The 17,082-nt window shown below is 43.3% G+C and overlaps 2 protein-coding genes across 2 annotated transcripts; both read left to right on the top strand.

Moving 5' to 3' along the window:
* The first annotated feature begins 93 nt into the window (after window positions 1–93).
* Window positions 94–1,671, top strand: LOC108086599 (uridine diphosphate glucose pyrophosphatase NUDT14). The gene is made up of 2 exons (XM_017183570.2): window positions 94–736; window positions 1,179–1,671. Exons 1-2 carry the CDS (start codon window positions 333–335, stop codon window positions 1,411–1,413), a joined length of 639 nt encoding a protein of 212 aa, XP_017039059.1. The 5' UTR covers window positions 94–332; the 3' UTR covers window positions 1,414–1,671.
* Window positions 1,672–9,190: 7,519 nt separating this feature from the next.
* On the top strand, window positions 9,191–16,640 carry LOC108086510. The gene is made up of 3 exons (XM_017183439.1): window positions 9,191–9,224; window positions 10,932–11,286; window positions 16,612–16,640. Exons 2-3 carry the CDS (start codon window positions 10,941–10,943, stop codon window positions 16,638–16,640), a joined length of 375 nt encoding a protein of 124 aa, XP_017038928.1. The 5' UTR covers window positions 9,191–9,224; window positions 10,932–10,940.
* Window positions 16,641–17,082: the final 442 nt, after the last annotated feature.

Below are 17,082 nucleotides of genomic sequence, written 5' to 3'. Positions count from 1 at the left end.
CTTTTCTAATAAATTTTATAAAATACCTGCGTTTCTATTTCGGCAAATTTTTATGTCATTTCTATTGATTTTTGTCGCTGTCAATGTTATTGTTCACTGTTTATCTATTGAATTAAGTCCAAAAATTTTTTTTTGAGAAATAACGAACTTTTTAAATTCTTATAGTGTTACCATACGCGGCCTGGCCTTAAACGTTTAAAAAGCTCAGACTGCGCTCCCGTGAGCTAAAGCTATCATCTGGTTGCGGCTCCCCATCGCCGGTTGGAGATTTGACAGTCAGCTGATTGTAGTACCACTGCCGTGTTTTCAAGTCCCACGTCCAAGTATTTAGCATGGAGAACGTATCCAAAGTCTGGCTAGGCCCGCTGCCAGAGGATTCGCCCTATGTGAAACCCTTCCGGCTGTACTATGTGCAGAATGGCGTGGAGAAGAACTGGGACCTGCTTAAGGTGCACGATAGCGTGGCCATCATCCTGTACAACACCTCTCGTCAGAAGTTGGTCCTAGTGCGCCAGTTCCGACCCGCCGTCTACCACGGGATTATCTCCAGCGCAAAGGGCACCTTCGATAAGGTGGACCTCAAGGAGTTCCCGCCCGCCATTGGGGTCACCTTGGAGCTGTGCGCAGGCATCGTGGACAAGTCGAAGAGCTGGGTGGAGATCGCCCGAGAGGAGGTGGTGGAGGAGTGCGGCTACGATGTCCCCGTGGAGCGAATCGAGGAGGTCATGGTCTACCGGTAAGTGGGTATTGGATTGGTAAAACAAAAAAAATATTTCAGAGTTTTTAAAAGTGGTAAATATGCGACTACTCGTTCTTAAACTCTACTCGGAGTTCAAATATCCCATAATTGTACCATGTATTCTAGTTTTAGCCAATAGGAGATTTTCTTTTAAATATGTATTCTTTATTTGAAGAGCATTAGCAGTTGAGTTTTTTGAAATACTTAATTGATTTTTCAAAAAATTCCCTAACAACGAGCTCTAACAACTTTGATTGACTTAAAAAAAAAAAAAATGGATAAACAATTTGAGGAACCTTCTTTAATTAACCTCAACGGGAAATGGGTTTGAAAATAAAATATGAAAACAGAAAGATATGAAGATAACCTAGACATTTTATGGTTGCAAATGTACTAGATGTGCGAGTAAATACCCTTGTAACCCTTATTTAATTTACAGATCTGGTGTTGGCTCATCGGGAGCAAAGCAAGCAATGTACTACTGCGAGGTGACCGATGCGGACAAGGCCACCGGTGGCGGCGGAGTCGACGACGAGATCATCGAGGTGGTGGAGCTGTCCTTGGAGGAGGCCAAGCGGATGATCCAGCAGGGAGCCGTGAACAACAGCCCGCCCAGCTGTCTGATGGGCCTGATGTGGTTCTTTGCCAACAGGGCACCCACTGCCAGCGCCTAATGGCCAACGTTGCTGTTGATTCAGCGAGATAAGCGGCGGCCGTGATAAGAGATGATAAGATGCCTGCCTCCGCATCCGCAGCGTTGCCTTAGAAAACTTGTATTAGCCAACACGAATTCGAATGCTTTCCAAACGAAAACATTGTGAGTGCGCCTAGCGCATACGATAATACTGAAAATTCCCGCGCCTGTCGAGGCTTACCTTATGATATGTACCGTGTAATATGTAATAAACCCTGGCCAGCTGTCTGCTCATGAATTCGGTCAAGACGTCTCCCACTTCCACTTCCAGTTCGAGTTCCACTCCCACCGCGGCAGCCAAGTGCATAAATCGCCTATAAATCAAAATGCCGCAAGACGCTGCTGCTGCAGAAGCTCCAAACGGGTTCCGCTTTACTCCGATCCCATCCGATCCGATCCGTTGCGATGCATTGGGACCCCAGCCTCAGACTCGCACTCAGACCCCGTCCCAATCTCAGTCCCGAACCATCCGAGCCGAAGCTGTGTGCCGTTTTTGGGCCCCTGTCAGGCAGCGTGTTGCTGGGATCAGGTTACTTATTTATACACGGCCAGGGACTTTAGCTTCCATGCCCGCTCCTGGTGCTCCTGATCACAGAGAAAGAAATATATCTTTTTGTATTGGGCGTCATACTCATACATTCAATCATTACATTCTATATTTCTTTCATGATCTTTGCTAAAATGCAACTCGCACTCGAGTTGAATTTACGATCCAATTAATAAGCTTTACATTTTTCTAACCTTCCATATTGCTGATGTGCAAAGATAGTAAAAGATACATATGTGTATACTCATAAATATATATATTTTAATATCATAACATTTTATTTTACGTGCTTATTATAGGGTACTAAAATTTATATCTCATAAATTAATTAAAACGTTATAGTAAGTCGTAAACTGAAATGGTTGTAAATCATCGAATTATTTTCTGTGTACCAGCATCTATGTATTTCATCCTCCAGCCTCGAATCCATCCTCCATTTCCATCCATCCCGGTTCAGCGGTCATGGCGAGTGGTGGCGTGGAAATTTATTTACCCCAAAGCCATGATTTGGCAATATTTCAACATTGTAATAGAATTTCTTTCAGCCTTTTCAAACTTGACTTCCTTTTCGGCGGTTGCCCCTGCCCCAGATCCCCTGCTCCCGAGTCCCATGCCCCTCCCGAATCCTCTCCAGCATCCTTCGCATGTGCGTGCATTCGATTTGCCGCTGATAATCAAGGCCGGTTCTTTGTTGTTGTCTGCTGTTCGCTTGCGTGTTAACCTCATGTAAATTATGGACCCGAGGCGGAGGAGCCGTCGGCAGCAGAGTCAACAAAAATGCGAGTGTTGAAATTATATTTAATTTGCATATGTTGGCGGACGACCAGGCTGACCAGGAGGCCCCTCGGGGGCTCAAAGATGCAAATGAGTCGGGGGAGTTCCACGTGGATCAGGTGTAATGTCGACAAGAGGGATTTGTCACGAAGGCAGTGGCTCTGAAACTGTGGGTGGAGTAGGTTTATGAATGATTGGATTGATAGAAACTTAAAGGGAAATCCATTGGAAATTAAACTAAATTAGGATTATTGCACTTATTTTGTTACGATCATGTTAGGGAATTTAAAAATGGCAATCCTTCTTAATTTTTATAGGATTTTTAATCTCAAGTTTCATTATTCTCATGTTGAATTAAATTGATTGTGAAGGCTGTGAAAAACCTGATTAGATTGCGGTTACAGTTCCCTTGAAACCTCTAATGAATGAAAGCGGTTTCTTTGCGTTAATTTAATGGCAGTTGCGTATTCCAGAGCGATTTCTTTTGATTTGCTGGCGACAGTTTCACAGCAGCAGCAGCAACTTATTGCTGCTGTGGATGTTGCTGTTGCCGATATCGCTGCTGCTTCCTCATCACACTGAAACTCATCTGTCGCCTGTCACCTGCTCCCGTTTGAAGTGGTCGCCGTTGCTCCCCAAGGTGCAAATCGAAGCCAGCGGGCAAACTGATTGCCTTTTTGCCTTTCCACAGTGAAAAATAAGATCACTTGTATTCACACATCATAAGATGGTTTTCACAATATGCGTTTCACCTTTAGGTTCGAATACAGCAATTTTCTATGCATCTGGAGTTGTTGCGATATATTTTCCATTTTCCAAGACAAGATCCACTTTGTTTTCTGAGTGGCTTGCCTTTTGGCTGAGTTGCTGAGTTGCGCAAGTCTAAAGTACAGAATTGCAATTATTTCATAATCACGTCCCAATTTATGTGCTGCCGGAGCAGCGGCTGCGATAGGCCAGAGATTGCCATTTCGAATCAAAGCTTCTTTCTATTCCTGCGGACCCAACTGACCTCCAGTGGCTCCATGGCTATAGCCATGGCTATAGATCCAACCGCTTGCCTCTGAGAACCCAATCCCAATCGCAAAATGGCGTCCGCACACGAACGGGAGCGAAAAGTTCCATTCGGTGGGGATTCGGTGGGGGCTGCGTTGGGAGGTTTCAATTCTGGGATGGAGCGGACTGGTGGAATGGGATGGGAAGACGGAAGATCAAGAAATCGCGATCATGAGCTGCTGCGCGGCTCGGTTTCCAGTGCGCATGCGAAAATTAAGTGCAGCCAGCAACAATCATAACAACAACAGCAAAATTACCTGTAAAACAGTTATGGTTTTTGTTGTTGCTGCTGCTGCTGCCGCTGCTGCTGTGGAGCAATAATGAAATTTTTTATCGGATTTGATTATAAGTTGCCCAGCTACATCCCGGCCACCCCGCCGTCGTAATCTGCCAATAAGAAGAAAAGTAAGCAAGGTAGGTACACTAGAAAAAATGGTATACCTTTTAAATTTCTACCTTTGTATTTATGAGAGTATCATTAATCTTTTTGTCCCTTTACTTTTTCGCAAAACCCTGTATTACTTTTTATATTTTATTGCTTTGCTCATTGGTTATATTTAAATTAATTTTATTGTGTGTTTGAGGACAGGTAATCACCATTTTTTTCAGTGTTCCTTGCTGGTAGCTGCCTAGCAGGGAATGGGTCTGGGTTGGCAATCCGCGGGGATTTGGGGGAAACTATGTAGCCGCCGCTCATTGATTCCGCCTGCCGTCCATTGGCCGTTGTCCGTCGTGATGCACTTTAATGAAATGAAATCTTATACTATCATGAGGCGCATGAACTGTAAAGCCGCAGCTGAAGCTGAAGTTAAAGCTGAAGCTGAAGCTGAAGCCAAAGCCAAAACCGAAAACCAAAGACTCCGAACTGTGCAGTCCAAGTCCGCAGCTTTGGCCACTCAAAATGTATAATTATCTGGCGGTTTTATCCGTTTGCCAATATTAAATTTCTCATCACGCCCAGAGAGAGGAAAGCGCAGTTGCAGTGGCTGCTCCCGAAGCTGCCGCTTCACCTGGGTTGGTTCTTGCCTGGGCTTGCAGGTGGAGGAGCGGGGTATCGAGGAGGGTTTCCAGATCGGAGGAGCTGGTGGAGTAGGAGGAGGAGGGGATGCTTCATGGGCACGGGCGCCGTCAAACAATTAATAAAAGGCCAAATGTCTGCAATGAAATTTATGCGGCTGCCTTTGCCATCGAGTTATATATAGGCTTTGAATTTCGGGCTGGCGTTTTGCTTTTCCGCTCCTGACGCGGCGGAGTGGCCAAAAGGAAAAGGCTTTGGCGACGTCGGCGGCTTTACCGTTTTAATGCTCGGCGGACTTTCTAAAATCGATGCCACCGGCTTCGGGGTCGAGGGCTTCTTGGGGCGTTGTTCCTGCACCTTGCTCTCTGGTGCTCCGATCCGGAGATATATCTGCTCCGCAAGGTGCGGCATCCGACAGATTGGGCACAAGAGCGGCCATAAATGTGTGTCAAGTGGGCACACAGTGATTCGAGGCAACGAGCGAACATAATTATGGTTATTAGCCGCGAATCAGTTTAGAATTTATAATTAATCAAGTTCACTTTGCACAGCAGTTGGGATAGTCGCAAAAAGGTTGTGAGCTATAAAAATAAATTAGCTAATAGGCAGGCTAGTCATTGTGAGTTCGTGTGGTAAGTCTTTTGTTTTCTGCTAGAGAATCGTTCATGAGCGTTATTTATTATTTTTACTGAAATCCTAACCCTGACAACAACTGAAAAGCCATGAACCTTTTAATATTGATCCATTTCCCAGCCTTCATGCTATCGAAATGCATGAAAAATTCGGCACTGTCGTTGTCTGTTTGCACGTGTTGCCATTTTAATTGCCTGCAAAGTGCCAACAAATATTTTTGGCCAAATGCGTATAATTGAAATTAAGTCATAAATGGTTAAAAATGCCGACCAAGCGCGGCACATTGGACATGGCTAGAAAATACTAATGAAGCCGGGCCAAGTCGGGCCAGATGGCGAAAAAATTTCACACTCTTTGCCTTGATTTATGACAGTCCGACATAGCACACAACATAACGCGAACAACCTCCGTGGAAGGAAACTCGTCGTCCAGTGGCTCCCAAACCGCTGCACCTGCCCAACTGATTGATTTGCGGGTCTTTTTTCCAGCACTCGAAGCCAGCTTTAATTACGCGTACTTTTCGGCCTCCGCAGCGGAGTTCTCTTTGCCTTTCGGCCCGAGTATCTTAGCTTCTCTGTTTTCCCAGGGGTTTCTCTTGATCTGCTCTTAAATGTCGAGTCTCTTATGCCGGAGGTCCTCTCTTAAGCGCTCGTTAGACCCGACTTAGATGTGTGCTCCGCCCCCTTCGAGCGGAAATCGAGAAACCACAAACCACAAACCACGAAAAATCCACAAAGAAAGTGCCAAAATGGGGCGATTCTCATTTACTCTGCCATTGGGTCTTAATTAATACTTTGGTTTAAATCTTTGTGAGAAGTGACTCATTTTCAGCCTCCCGTGGGGTCCAAAATGGTAATGTTTATTTCCAAGGAGTTAAGTTTTCTGTTGTGATTATAAAGACATATCTGCTATTTTAACCCTTTAAATATAACACTAGGATTTTGAAAAAGGTTTTTAATAAAATAACGAAATTTTTCCCATTCGCAACAGTTATTCTTTTATGTTTCTAATTTTTTTCTAATGTAGACAAATAACTGATCCTCTATTATAAAAAATATCTTTAAAATGATTGTCCTGATAACCAAACTCCCATTTATTTTTTCCACTTTTTTAATACGAGCCACATGAGAATTCAAGGGGTTAACAAGCCCACAGAAGGACCAACCACACAATTAAAAACCATTTGCATATCAAACAATAAAACAAGCACTCCAACAAGAACCCCAGCGGATACATCGATGACTAAGGACGGCTGGGAAGTCGGCGAGGGAAAAGTGAAACTCGGCCCGATCTGGCTGATAAGCCGGAGGGAAGGCCGCCTGCACGGACACACAGAAAGCCAGAGGCAAGTAATGGGGCATTAAAAGTCAAAGTCAAAATCAACAAAGCACCGAGATGGCCTAAACAAGATCCTGATAAAGAACCAATACCAATCATGATGCCGAGATGGGGACCCCGGCAGCTGCCACCGGCGACGTCCGGCGATCCGGTGATTCGGTGATTCGGCGATCTCGACGACAACGTTGACCGCAACAACTTTGTTGCCGCTTGCCAGTTGTTGAACTTAACGCGAAATCTTTCCCTCTGCGCCTGGGAAATTAACTACAGTCAAGCTTCTAAAATGTGATTTGAATTATTGGAAAATATAAATAATTGAAGTTAAATTTTCAGAAAGAATAATAACAGTTCTATATCTTTAAAAAATGGTAAATATAGAAGCTAGTTTATAATTTTATAATAATAATATTTTAAGCACAAGTTTTTCAGTTTGTAGGATTACTGTCAGGAAGGTTATAAAGTTTTATTAAAGGAGTTCTACTGTCTATGAATACAAATAACATAAAAAAGAGCACCTCCTAAACGGCAGCCCATTTCGGCAGACTCCAACTTCCAAGTCTGGGAATGTCTGGGGCTCCGTATGCATTTTGAAGGAGCCGAGTTGATCTGAGGTGAGCTGAGCTGAACGGACAGCGATCGTTGGTTCTGGTCGGTTCGGCTGGGTTATCTGATTTTAATTAAACGGCATCGCATAATAAATTATCTTCATTAGGGTTGCTGGGGGATTCGCTGGGATCCCGAAGCCGAAACGAAATGAAACAGAATCGAGGAGTCCGAGAAGTCTGAGAAGTCCGAGGCCTGACGAAATATTCGAACTGGCCGACCAACCAACCCCCTGCTTTCTACGCTCCTGGCCCCCGGGAATCCCCTCGAAACCCAGTTACTATATGCCCATAAATCAAAACAAACGCATCCAGCGATGCAGTGCGTGTGTTCCACTCCTAGTCGCTCCCCGTTGGCCATCGATCCGCCATGGGCTCATGTTCATTAATGAAAAACCGGACCAACTGTCAAACAGAATCTGCAAATCATTCGACGCGACGGCTGTGCGCCGTTGACAGTTGGAAAAGCGCTGCCGCCGAGCCCGGGAAAAATCAACACATGCTTAGATAATAAAAAGAATAATAAAATAAACAAAAACTAGAAGGAAAAAGTGCACCCAATAGCTAATTGGGATCAGACGAAGATCGAATATGCTTTCGAAAACGGAAAGATAAGATAGGATTTTAAAAAACATTTCTGTTTATTAAATATTTTTCTAATAAAATAGAATCTGGCTTGCTGTATGTAAAATATTTCTAAAAAATCCCTTTTTCTGATTACTTATCTTTTAATAATGGATAACAATTTGTACAAATCATGCTTTTGACAAAACTTCTTTGAGTCCAAGTAAGCTACAATGAGTGGTCAACCGGAGTTATCTTCCAGATCGGATATCTTTCCGCAGAACAGTGCTCACCCTTCAGGGAAGCTGATCTAACCGCGCGATGAGGGTATGCAGCTATGTGGAATCAATCGAGAGAAGATTTAACTGGAAGTGGAGCAGAAACCGGTTGCACATGGTCAACTGATTGACGAGTTGCGTACCTCAAATGTGCAGCTAACACGCACACAGGTGCGTGCCCCTCGAGGGAGCATCCATCCACCGGCGGTGGATGTGTGGAGATTTTATTTATTTTTTCTGTGTCTTTTCCATCATCAATAATGGCAGCCACAGCCAAAGGAAGCGCATGTACATGTCCATGTAGCGCTTAATGATCTTGAAATCGAAGTTGCATTAGCATTGAATGTGCGCATGCGCAGCAGTCGCAAAATGTTTCAATTATTTGTAGGCATTCGAGAGATAAAGCAGCAACAACAAATTATGAATAATCGAAATCATTAATCAAGTGTTAATCTTCATGCATGGGCCGCATTACAAGCCGAACAGCAGAAATACTATAATAGGAGATACAAGACCGAAATCCAACCCAAAACAGACTCTCCAGCCTCCGAGCCGAAATCTCTAATTTATTGCCCTCCGAGCATTTGGCTAATGAAGACATAAAAACCGCAATCAAATTAAATATTTTTCTTCATGGGAACAAAATGTAAACGTGCCGCATTACTCATCCAACACCTTAGTTAAGCTAGAAATTGTTTGGGACCTAATATAACCTTGTCTGGCCACCAAGTGGAACTAAATTGTTTGGCGCCCTTTAAACCCTTTGTCTTAACCGAGTCGAAGAAAATCATACAGAAGTTCATTGATTTTCTGGTCCGATCTCCCATTGTGCTCATATTTTAATTTAGAATCCAGAGTAAAATGTTGTTCGCCCAATTGGAAGCCGTGAAAATGTAATTTCTGGACTAGGGATTGTTTATTAATCAAGTTATATGGGGATTTGTTTTCAGACTTCCTTGGGGAACGGCTTTGTAAATTGAGGTATGTACTTTAATTTTATAAAAACTGGAATCATTTAGGAAAGTTTCGAAAAACTTGTACACTCTTATTAATCGTAAAAGAAAACGACTAGTCTCATTAGTTTTTTAATCCAAAACTCAATATCTTTGACCCGAATTTCGCAGCTTAAAAACCGGAATTAAGTTCCAATCACATGCAAATACTCTGGGCAAACAAAAAACCAGAAAGCTGGAAAAATCTCGAAAATTGCTGAGCTAAGGCCGGCTGGCCACGCCCCGTTTAAGCCGAGCTTCCTCATTTCACATAAGTCAAACAAAATGCGCCCTTTTGCTCGGCGACTTCGCCTCCAGATTATGGCTCCCCTTATTAAGGCCGCATAAACCCAAATTAAATTGTCGAATTAAGGCAACATTTAACGGCCGACCAACCACAAAACTCGCGGACCACAGAGGCGCAAAGGGAATGGGATATAAATTTAAATTAAAACATATACAATAAAATGTAAATCTCGCGAAATAATAAACGTCTGCGCAGCGACTCTAAGTGATGTAAAGCCCGCACATTTATAAGTCCGTCCGTGGATGTTGGCTAAATGTACGTATAATGCGTCGGGGATCAACATGGCCACAATTTGCCGGTCTTGTTGTTGCCACAAATTATATGGTTGGGCCAAAACTTGCGAATTATGTACGGGGCTCGTGTACAGTGAAATATGAATTACACGCACGACGGCCGGGGAGTCGAAGAACGAGGAATCTTGGCCGGCCAGAAATTAAGTTAAAAATAAAACTCAAGTTGAAGACCAACTCGAAAGGTAACAAAAAACATGCAGGCCACAACTACTGTAGGTAAACACAAACAATAACAAAAACACGCCAGCAACATCCAAAAAATTTACAAGTCACTGGCACTCACACATGGACTCATGGCATGGGTCCATCTACCCATGGACATGGACGTGGACGTGGGGCAGGGCTGCAGAGCAAGTTTTGGAGAAGAAGACCTGGAAGGAGTATAAAAAATCAAATTAAACTTCTTACGGATCCCGCTCTTCTTTGGGGTCTTCGAGAAAACATAAAGCTCCCAAAGTCCGAGAACCAGAGCATAGTAAACACAAAAAACATAAAGCACACACACGTGAGGCATAAAATCGTGGCTGGGATCTAGAGATGGGTCCGTGAATCTTGGCTTACACCAAAGTCTTTACCTCTTAAAACAAATATAAATATTTCTTTAATATCACCATTTATTTTTTAAAACAAAAAAACGTCGTTTACTTTTCGAATAACAAATCTTATTTAAAGTTTTTAATACATAGATTATTTCATTCGTCAACAGAAATCACTTTAATCAAATTAACGCGTATAAATGTCAGTTAATAAGGTATTAAAAACAGGAATTAATAAACTGTTATCTAGCGCTTATCACCTACTTGCTAACATTTTTATCGTCTTGAAACTTATAATCCCCAATTCAATAAGCTTAATAGCCATTTTAATTTAAAAGTCTTTAATATACGAACATTAGTGCCAGAGATTTGTAATAAATTCCCATGTGGTCTGCCCATTTATGCCCACCTGATATTCCTTCCATAACTTTCGAGGTGCCATTCACGCTGTCATCCCCATTCGGAACCTCGGCGAGGCGCATAATCCAAAGAACCCAAAGGGGCTCCAAAGAAACATTTGTGAGTCGAGCAAATAACACTTTATTTCATTCATTTAACAGGTTTCATTTATGAGCGGCCAACAACACCAGTCCGTCAGTCAGCGTCAGCCGCCGATTCCGAATCCGAATGCGACTTCTCCTCCATCTTCATCTCGAAACTCCAACTCCATCTCCATCGCCAGCTCCGAACACCAACCACTAAACTCCAAACTCCGAACGGCGGCCCAGTGGTCAGCGCGATTCAGGCGGCGGCTGCAGCCCAAGTTGGCCATAGAGCTCGGAGTCAGTGCCAGACTAGGTAATGTTCCCACGAAACAGGTTGTGGGTCCACCTCAGCTCGACGGTCCTGCAACGTCGGAACCCGGGGCAGCGGCTCAAACTGATGCCGATGCTGCCGCTGAAGTGTTGCGCCTTCGTGCATGGCCGAAAGCTATGGGCCACCGCCACTCCGCTTCAAACGGGCTGGGCTCGCTTCTTTTAGTCTGCTGGGTACTCACAAAGCGCAGGAGGGGATATCGATTATGTTTTCAAGCTGTAAAAGTATATTAGAATAATAAATTAGTCAGTTTGATAAGCTCTTCATTACTTTTAAACTTACTCAAATTAAAGAAAAGGAAAGGAGTTTAATCGGGCTAAAAGTCAACTTAGATTAACCAAATTTTACTCCAGATCGTATCACTTATACTTGAAAGATTTCTGTTTTAAATTTATACTTTAAAAGGTAAGGTTTAAAAAAATATATGTAAATTCAAACAACTTTAACTCAAAAGTTGTAGATCATCTGCTTATTCACCTAAAACTTTGTAGCACAAAAATTCATAAAAAAGAACACAGTAAGTATCCTATAGTCTTGACCTTTTCTGTACCATTCTTGTCAGTTTTTTATTTACAGCTATGTGCGAGCCGGGCCGAATGCATTTATATGGCCATGGGCAAGGCAAGCCAAGCCAAGCCAAGCGGAGTGGAGCGGAGTCGACTCAGGGCTGGCAGTGGAACTGCGGAGGAAACTGCAACTGCAACTGCAACTGGAAGTTGGTAGCAGCACCTGGGGCTGGGCTTTGGCCAAGTCAGCGCGGCTCGCACTTACTGCCGATGGCAACGGCAAATCAAAATCTGTGCACAATTATGGCCTACACATCTGGCCAGCCGGGCCGGAGTGGAATGGAATGGAATGGATCTGGTCGGGTCGGGTACGGCGATGCTCGTGCTCCTCATAAATATTTAACGAGTTTCATTTTTAGCCAGCATTGTCCACGGACCGCGGCATTTGCAGCACTCGGCTGCTCGCCATTAGAAGATGTGGACGCAGACGCCTCATGAGCTCCCAATTAGTATTGGATTACATATTTGTAGCCCGATCCTGCGGCATTGTAACCAAATTGGAACATATAAATTATGGACAAATTCGGCGGGAAGCCGAGCCGGATAAATGGAGGGTATTAGAGCGCGACTGATGGTGAATTATAAGTTCATTTAAAGCATTCAAATTGGAAATTAAATCGCAATGAATCATCAGAAAACCGAACGCCGTTCGATTTAACGCCCCGCAATCGTTGTGAATCAACGAGATATACTCCGACTGGCTGGCGCACATTGTTAGCAAACAAATTTCATTGTACCTGGGAAAACCTATTTGTTTGTGCCCATATACTCCGATCTCGAGCGCAATCCATCAAAAAGAAAGGGGCTCCGAGGAGCAGCGGGTTGTCCGTCCCTCGAATCCAGAAATGCCCATTAATTTATTGTTGTTATTACGGTGTGCTGGTAATCAACACGTTCCTTTGATGACCTTGCACTATACGACCATCGATCGTGTGATAAATCGAACGGAAATCATTAATAATCAGGCAAAATCAAAAGCGTTTCTTCACCTAATGATTGGGATCGCTGCCCGTACCAGATACGAGTACTTATGTAAAATGCCAACAGCAATTTGAATTATGACGATTTAAATGTAGCATCGACAAGAAAGGAAAGCCCGACCGACGATGAGATGCCCAGCCCATAAATAAATGTGCACTGAAGGAAAAAGTATTTACAAATAATTAACAATTTCCTGAAATTATGAAAAATAGAAATTTCTTGCTTGTATCTATTTTTTGTTAAAATATTTTCAAAATAATTTTTAAGCCGAAGTATCGTTAGGATTGGAATTTATTTTCTGTGCAGAGGTGGAAACCGTTTGGTTCCCATTCCTCACAGAGCCTCGGCGCACTTGACGCTCTTTGTCGAGTGGTCAGCGGGGCGATGAAAGTTCAAATCAAAACCATCTCGGCGAGACTCCATCGGCGGATGAGCTCCGGAGTCCGGACTGATGTAACGCCGGTCTGAAGTATTTGATGGCATCTGGCGCGTCTTCGTTTGGCGTTCCGATGACAGCAAAATTGCAACTTCAGTTTCCCCCACTTGGCTGCGGATCCCGGGGCCATTGTTTATTGGTTTTCGCTTTGCTTAAATTATATGGCAGCCGTATAAAAAAATATCGAGAAATGCATATTTATAAGCAGCCAGTCAGGCGGGGAGGATCGAGCTCACGTTTTCATTTGCCGGGGAGCAGGCAGCAGTGAACATGCGATGACAAAACGACACGAAATCCTTTTTTTCCATCGGAGTCGGGGGTCCCCTCCCAACTTGGCCCCCTTGTTGCATTGTTGTTGGTTGTATGACGGGATGCGACGCTTTTGACATGATCGGACATTTTCACAAATACCAAAAAAAAGGGGGGTTAAAAGAGACTCCCATAAAACCAAAGCGCATCAAGTGCAGGTTCCGATCCGCAGTGCCATTCCCATTCCCATTCCCGTACCCATCCCAACTTTAGGTTCTGAGTTGTCCCTGTTCCTTATTGTTCCTACTTAATGTCTTTAATATTCATGACCAAGCGAAAGTAAGCGACTTTGTCTCGATCGTGTCCAGCAAATCGAAGTCATCGAACGCTGATCGCACAACGAGTTGTGTCTCGTATTTGAGTTTGTTTTCGTAGCATGGCAGCAACACTGAAACATTGAAATGTCGCGATGCGTGTTTTGGTATCTTCATGTTGTCGGGATTCCATTTTTTGGGTATACCAAATAGGGGATTTTAAATCAAATTTGGATATATTAATTACTGTTTCAAATTGCTTATCAAACATATTTTTTAAATTTATAGATTGTATCACAAACTTCTTAAAAAGAAGTAGAGTTTTACAGAAGGACTACCTTTAATTTTATAAAGAGTATCTCTTAGCCGCTTCTCCCTTTTTTTCTGGCTGATTAAACCGAACGCGTAATTCAACTTGGATGGACGTCTTGGGCCCTGTCCTGTCACCCAATGCCCCAATCCCCGCCGAAACCCCGCCAAATGGAGTGTGCCCGTGCATGTTTATGAGCTTTGATGTTTCTATCTGAGTGTGTGGGAGTCGGATTGACTTGCAGTGGATCAGCGATGAAACATAAAACCTTTTATGGGTAAAACTGAGACCTGGGATCTAACACGGCCAACAAGCTCTACTGTATGTGTGTGTGTGGCATACAAAGCAGCAGCTGAAATGTCCGCTTCCGGTGCATTTGGACATGTGTGAGTGGAGCTGACCAATCGATGCGATGCAAACGCATTGATTGTTAACGCTTCGAAAACTTTCCAAGAACGCCACTCTTTCGGACGTTCATCAGTTGGCCCCTGGGTTTTCGCTTTCCCTCGACCTCCCCGCTGGCATTTCCTCTGGCCCAACTGCTGTCCGGTGGCCAACAACACACCTTCTGGCGGCTGCCAGTTTGGCCAAAAGCCGACGATCGCCGATCGGCGGAAGACGGTTGGCGGTTGGCGGTTGGCGGTTGGCGGACGGCGGCTGGCGACCTGGCCAAGTCACGACTTCGGCAAAACATAAAAATATCGGCGGCAATAAATAATAACAACGATTTTCCAGACTATCTAGCCAGTTCGGCCGGACTCAACTAGCAGATAGGAGGAAGAGCTCTACACAGTAATAAATTGAAAAATGTCGACGAGATATATTTTAGTACGAGAATATTGTACATCCATTAGTGGAACATTTAACATAAATTTTTAAATAATATGTAAAGGATTTTTGGAGCTGATTTAGTGGTAGTTTTGCCTCTTTGCTATCTTCTATTTTGCATGGAAATAACAACATTAAAATTTAAAAGCAAATACTCTTCAATTTAATATTCAGATCATTATTTGATTTAAATTATGGTATTCACAAATTTTGCCCAATAAAACCGCAGTAATTTATGTATTTTTTATGTAAGCTAATTTGTGAATAATGCTCATAAAATAACCATTTAATGGATTTTTTACTGCTTAGATTTTATTTATATTCATCTTGTTCCCAATTATGTTTTTCTTTGTATGTACGAGCTGAGAAAGAGACAGAGAGCTGTGGGAAGAGAGGGGAAGGTCCTGAGGGGCGGTCAGACTTCATACTACGCCTGTTGTGCCATTTGCATGGCACTCTGGATTTATATTTATTGCACACACACCGCACATGCATGGGCATACAGACACATGTTTTTGGCATTTTATTGCCGCGGCTAATTTGCCATAAAGAAAGCGCCAAAAATTATTTGTTACCAATAATTTTGTTGCCTTTCTTGTTTTGTCGTTGCCTGAATTTATTTTGCATTGAAAATTCGTTTGGCAGCCAGCGTGAGAAATTCTACGCCTTTCAATATTTCAGACCGCACGCAGTGCGGTAGGCGAAGGGGGCGTGGCACCAAGCCAGCCCACCTCCGAATGAGGTGTGAATTATCTGAGGCCAACGTGGAGCACGGATTGGATCGGATCGTCTTAGATGTCTCGTAGATTCAAATTAAAATACATTTATGCAAATAAATATGGACTGGGCCCGCTGGGCATTTTGACAGTTTGTCGTAGTCTTGGCCATCAAACTGCCGTTAAATGTCGGGTTTATTGAGCCCACTAGGTTGGGCCAACTGCCAAGCGATAATGAGAAGCGCATTTCTAATCGATCTTGCCAACTCGTTTGGCTTAATTCACGACCCATTTGGCCAACGCCATGGCTGACATTAGTTGCGTGTTTTCAGATTTCAACTGTCACATAAATTTGACCCCTCGACCAAAGGAGACCGACCAGCAAATATCAATTAAATCGCCGGAATGGCAGATTCTACCAAAGTCGCTTTGTGGAAATTTGAATTCCTAATGGCGTTTAGTGTCCAATAATGAGGGACATTTGTTTTATAATTTCATTAGCCGCTTGTCCGCTCTCGGCCAGCGCCATAACTTATTATAATTGCCTTTTGATTATAATGCGAGCAAAAAGTCAATGCGATTTGCATAAACATTTTATTGTTAAATTAATAAAAATTTTGTGAAAAGAGCGGACACAATGCGACGATCTCCCAGCCGATATCGGAAATCGAATCTTCAAATCTGCGACCAGTGACATGGACAGCGATCTTTTATTGATGTTTATTACAGGTCCAAAAAATTGTCGCTTGTTTCGGTTTTTTATTGTCTGTCGGCTGCGCTGACAAGTGCTACATGTTTTTTCGCTCGTTTCGATTTGATTTTTGTGTCTTTGATTTGAATTTTGGGATTTTAGATTTCACCCAGCCAAATACATATTTAATGTGATTGAAAATTATGGCAACTGTTTGCACAATCTTATGCGATGCTAAAGGAGAGTGTGTGTGTGTGTGTATATACTTTAGCTAACGACTGTGTGAGTGGCGGAAACTTTTGGCTTAACCCTAATAACCTTGTTGCTTTTTAGTGGGACAGCAACAGCAACAGCAAAAGTAGTTGCTAGTTAAGGCAAGACAAATTGACAAATAACATAACCTCACTTAACCCGGCTTGCAACGCCTTTTTGTTGGCCAAAATACCAGTAGCACTCGACCCGGCCTAAAACGCGCTGTGTGGTAGGCCAGCAAAGAGCCAGCAGGAAAAGCTCCTCCAAGGTGGAGCCGCCACAAAGCAGGCGGTTTTAATTAGATGCCTCATGGGAGTATCTTTTTCCCAACCTTCTGTCACTTCGATACAGTGGGACAAAATGGTCTCCGATTAGCTTGGGTTTTGCTATTTCATCTTAAGATTGTCGAATTTAATGGAGTAAAAGTAAACCTTCTAGTGTTTCCCACACCTGAACCACCCGGCGTATACTTGATACTCGCAATTACTTTCTAAAACATCAAGCTACATAAATTCCACAGCTCATTTTGGCAAACATTCGCCATTCGCTGGG

This window comes from Drosophila ficusphila, unplaced genomic scaffold, assembly GCF_018152265.1.
Source record: "Drosophila ficusphila isolate 14025-0441.05 unplaced genomic scaffold, ASM1815226v1 contig_791, whole genome shotgun sequence".
Taxonomy (NCBI): domain Eukaryota; kingdom Metazoa; phylum Arthropoda; class Insecta; order Diptera; family Drosophilidae; genus Drosophila; species Drosophila ficusphila.
This window is presented reverse-complemented; position numbering and strand designations above follow the sequence as displayed.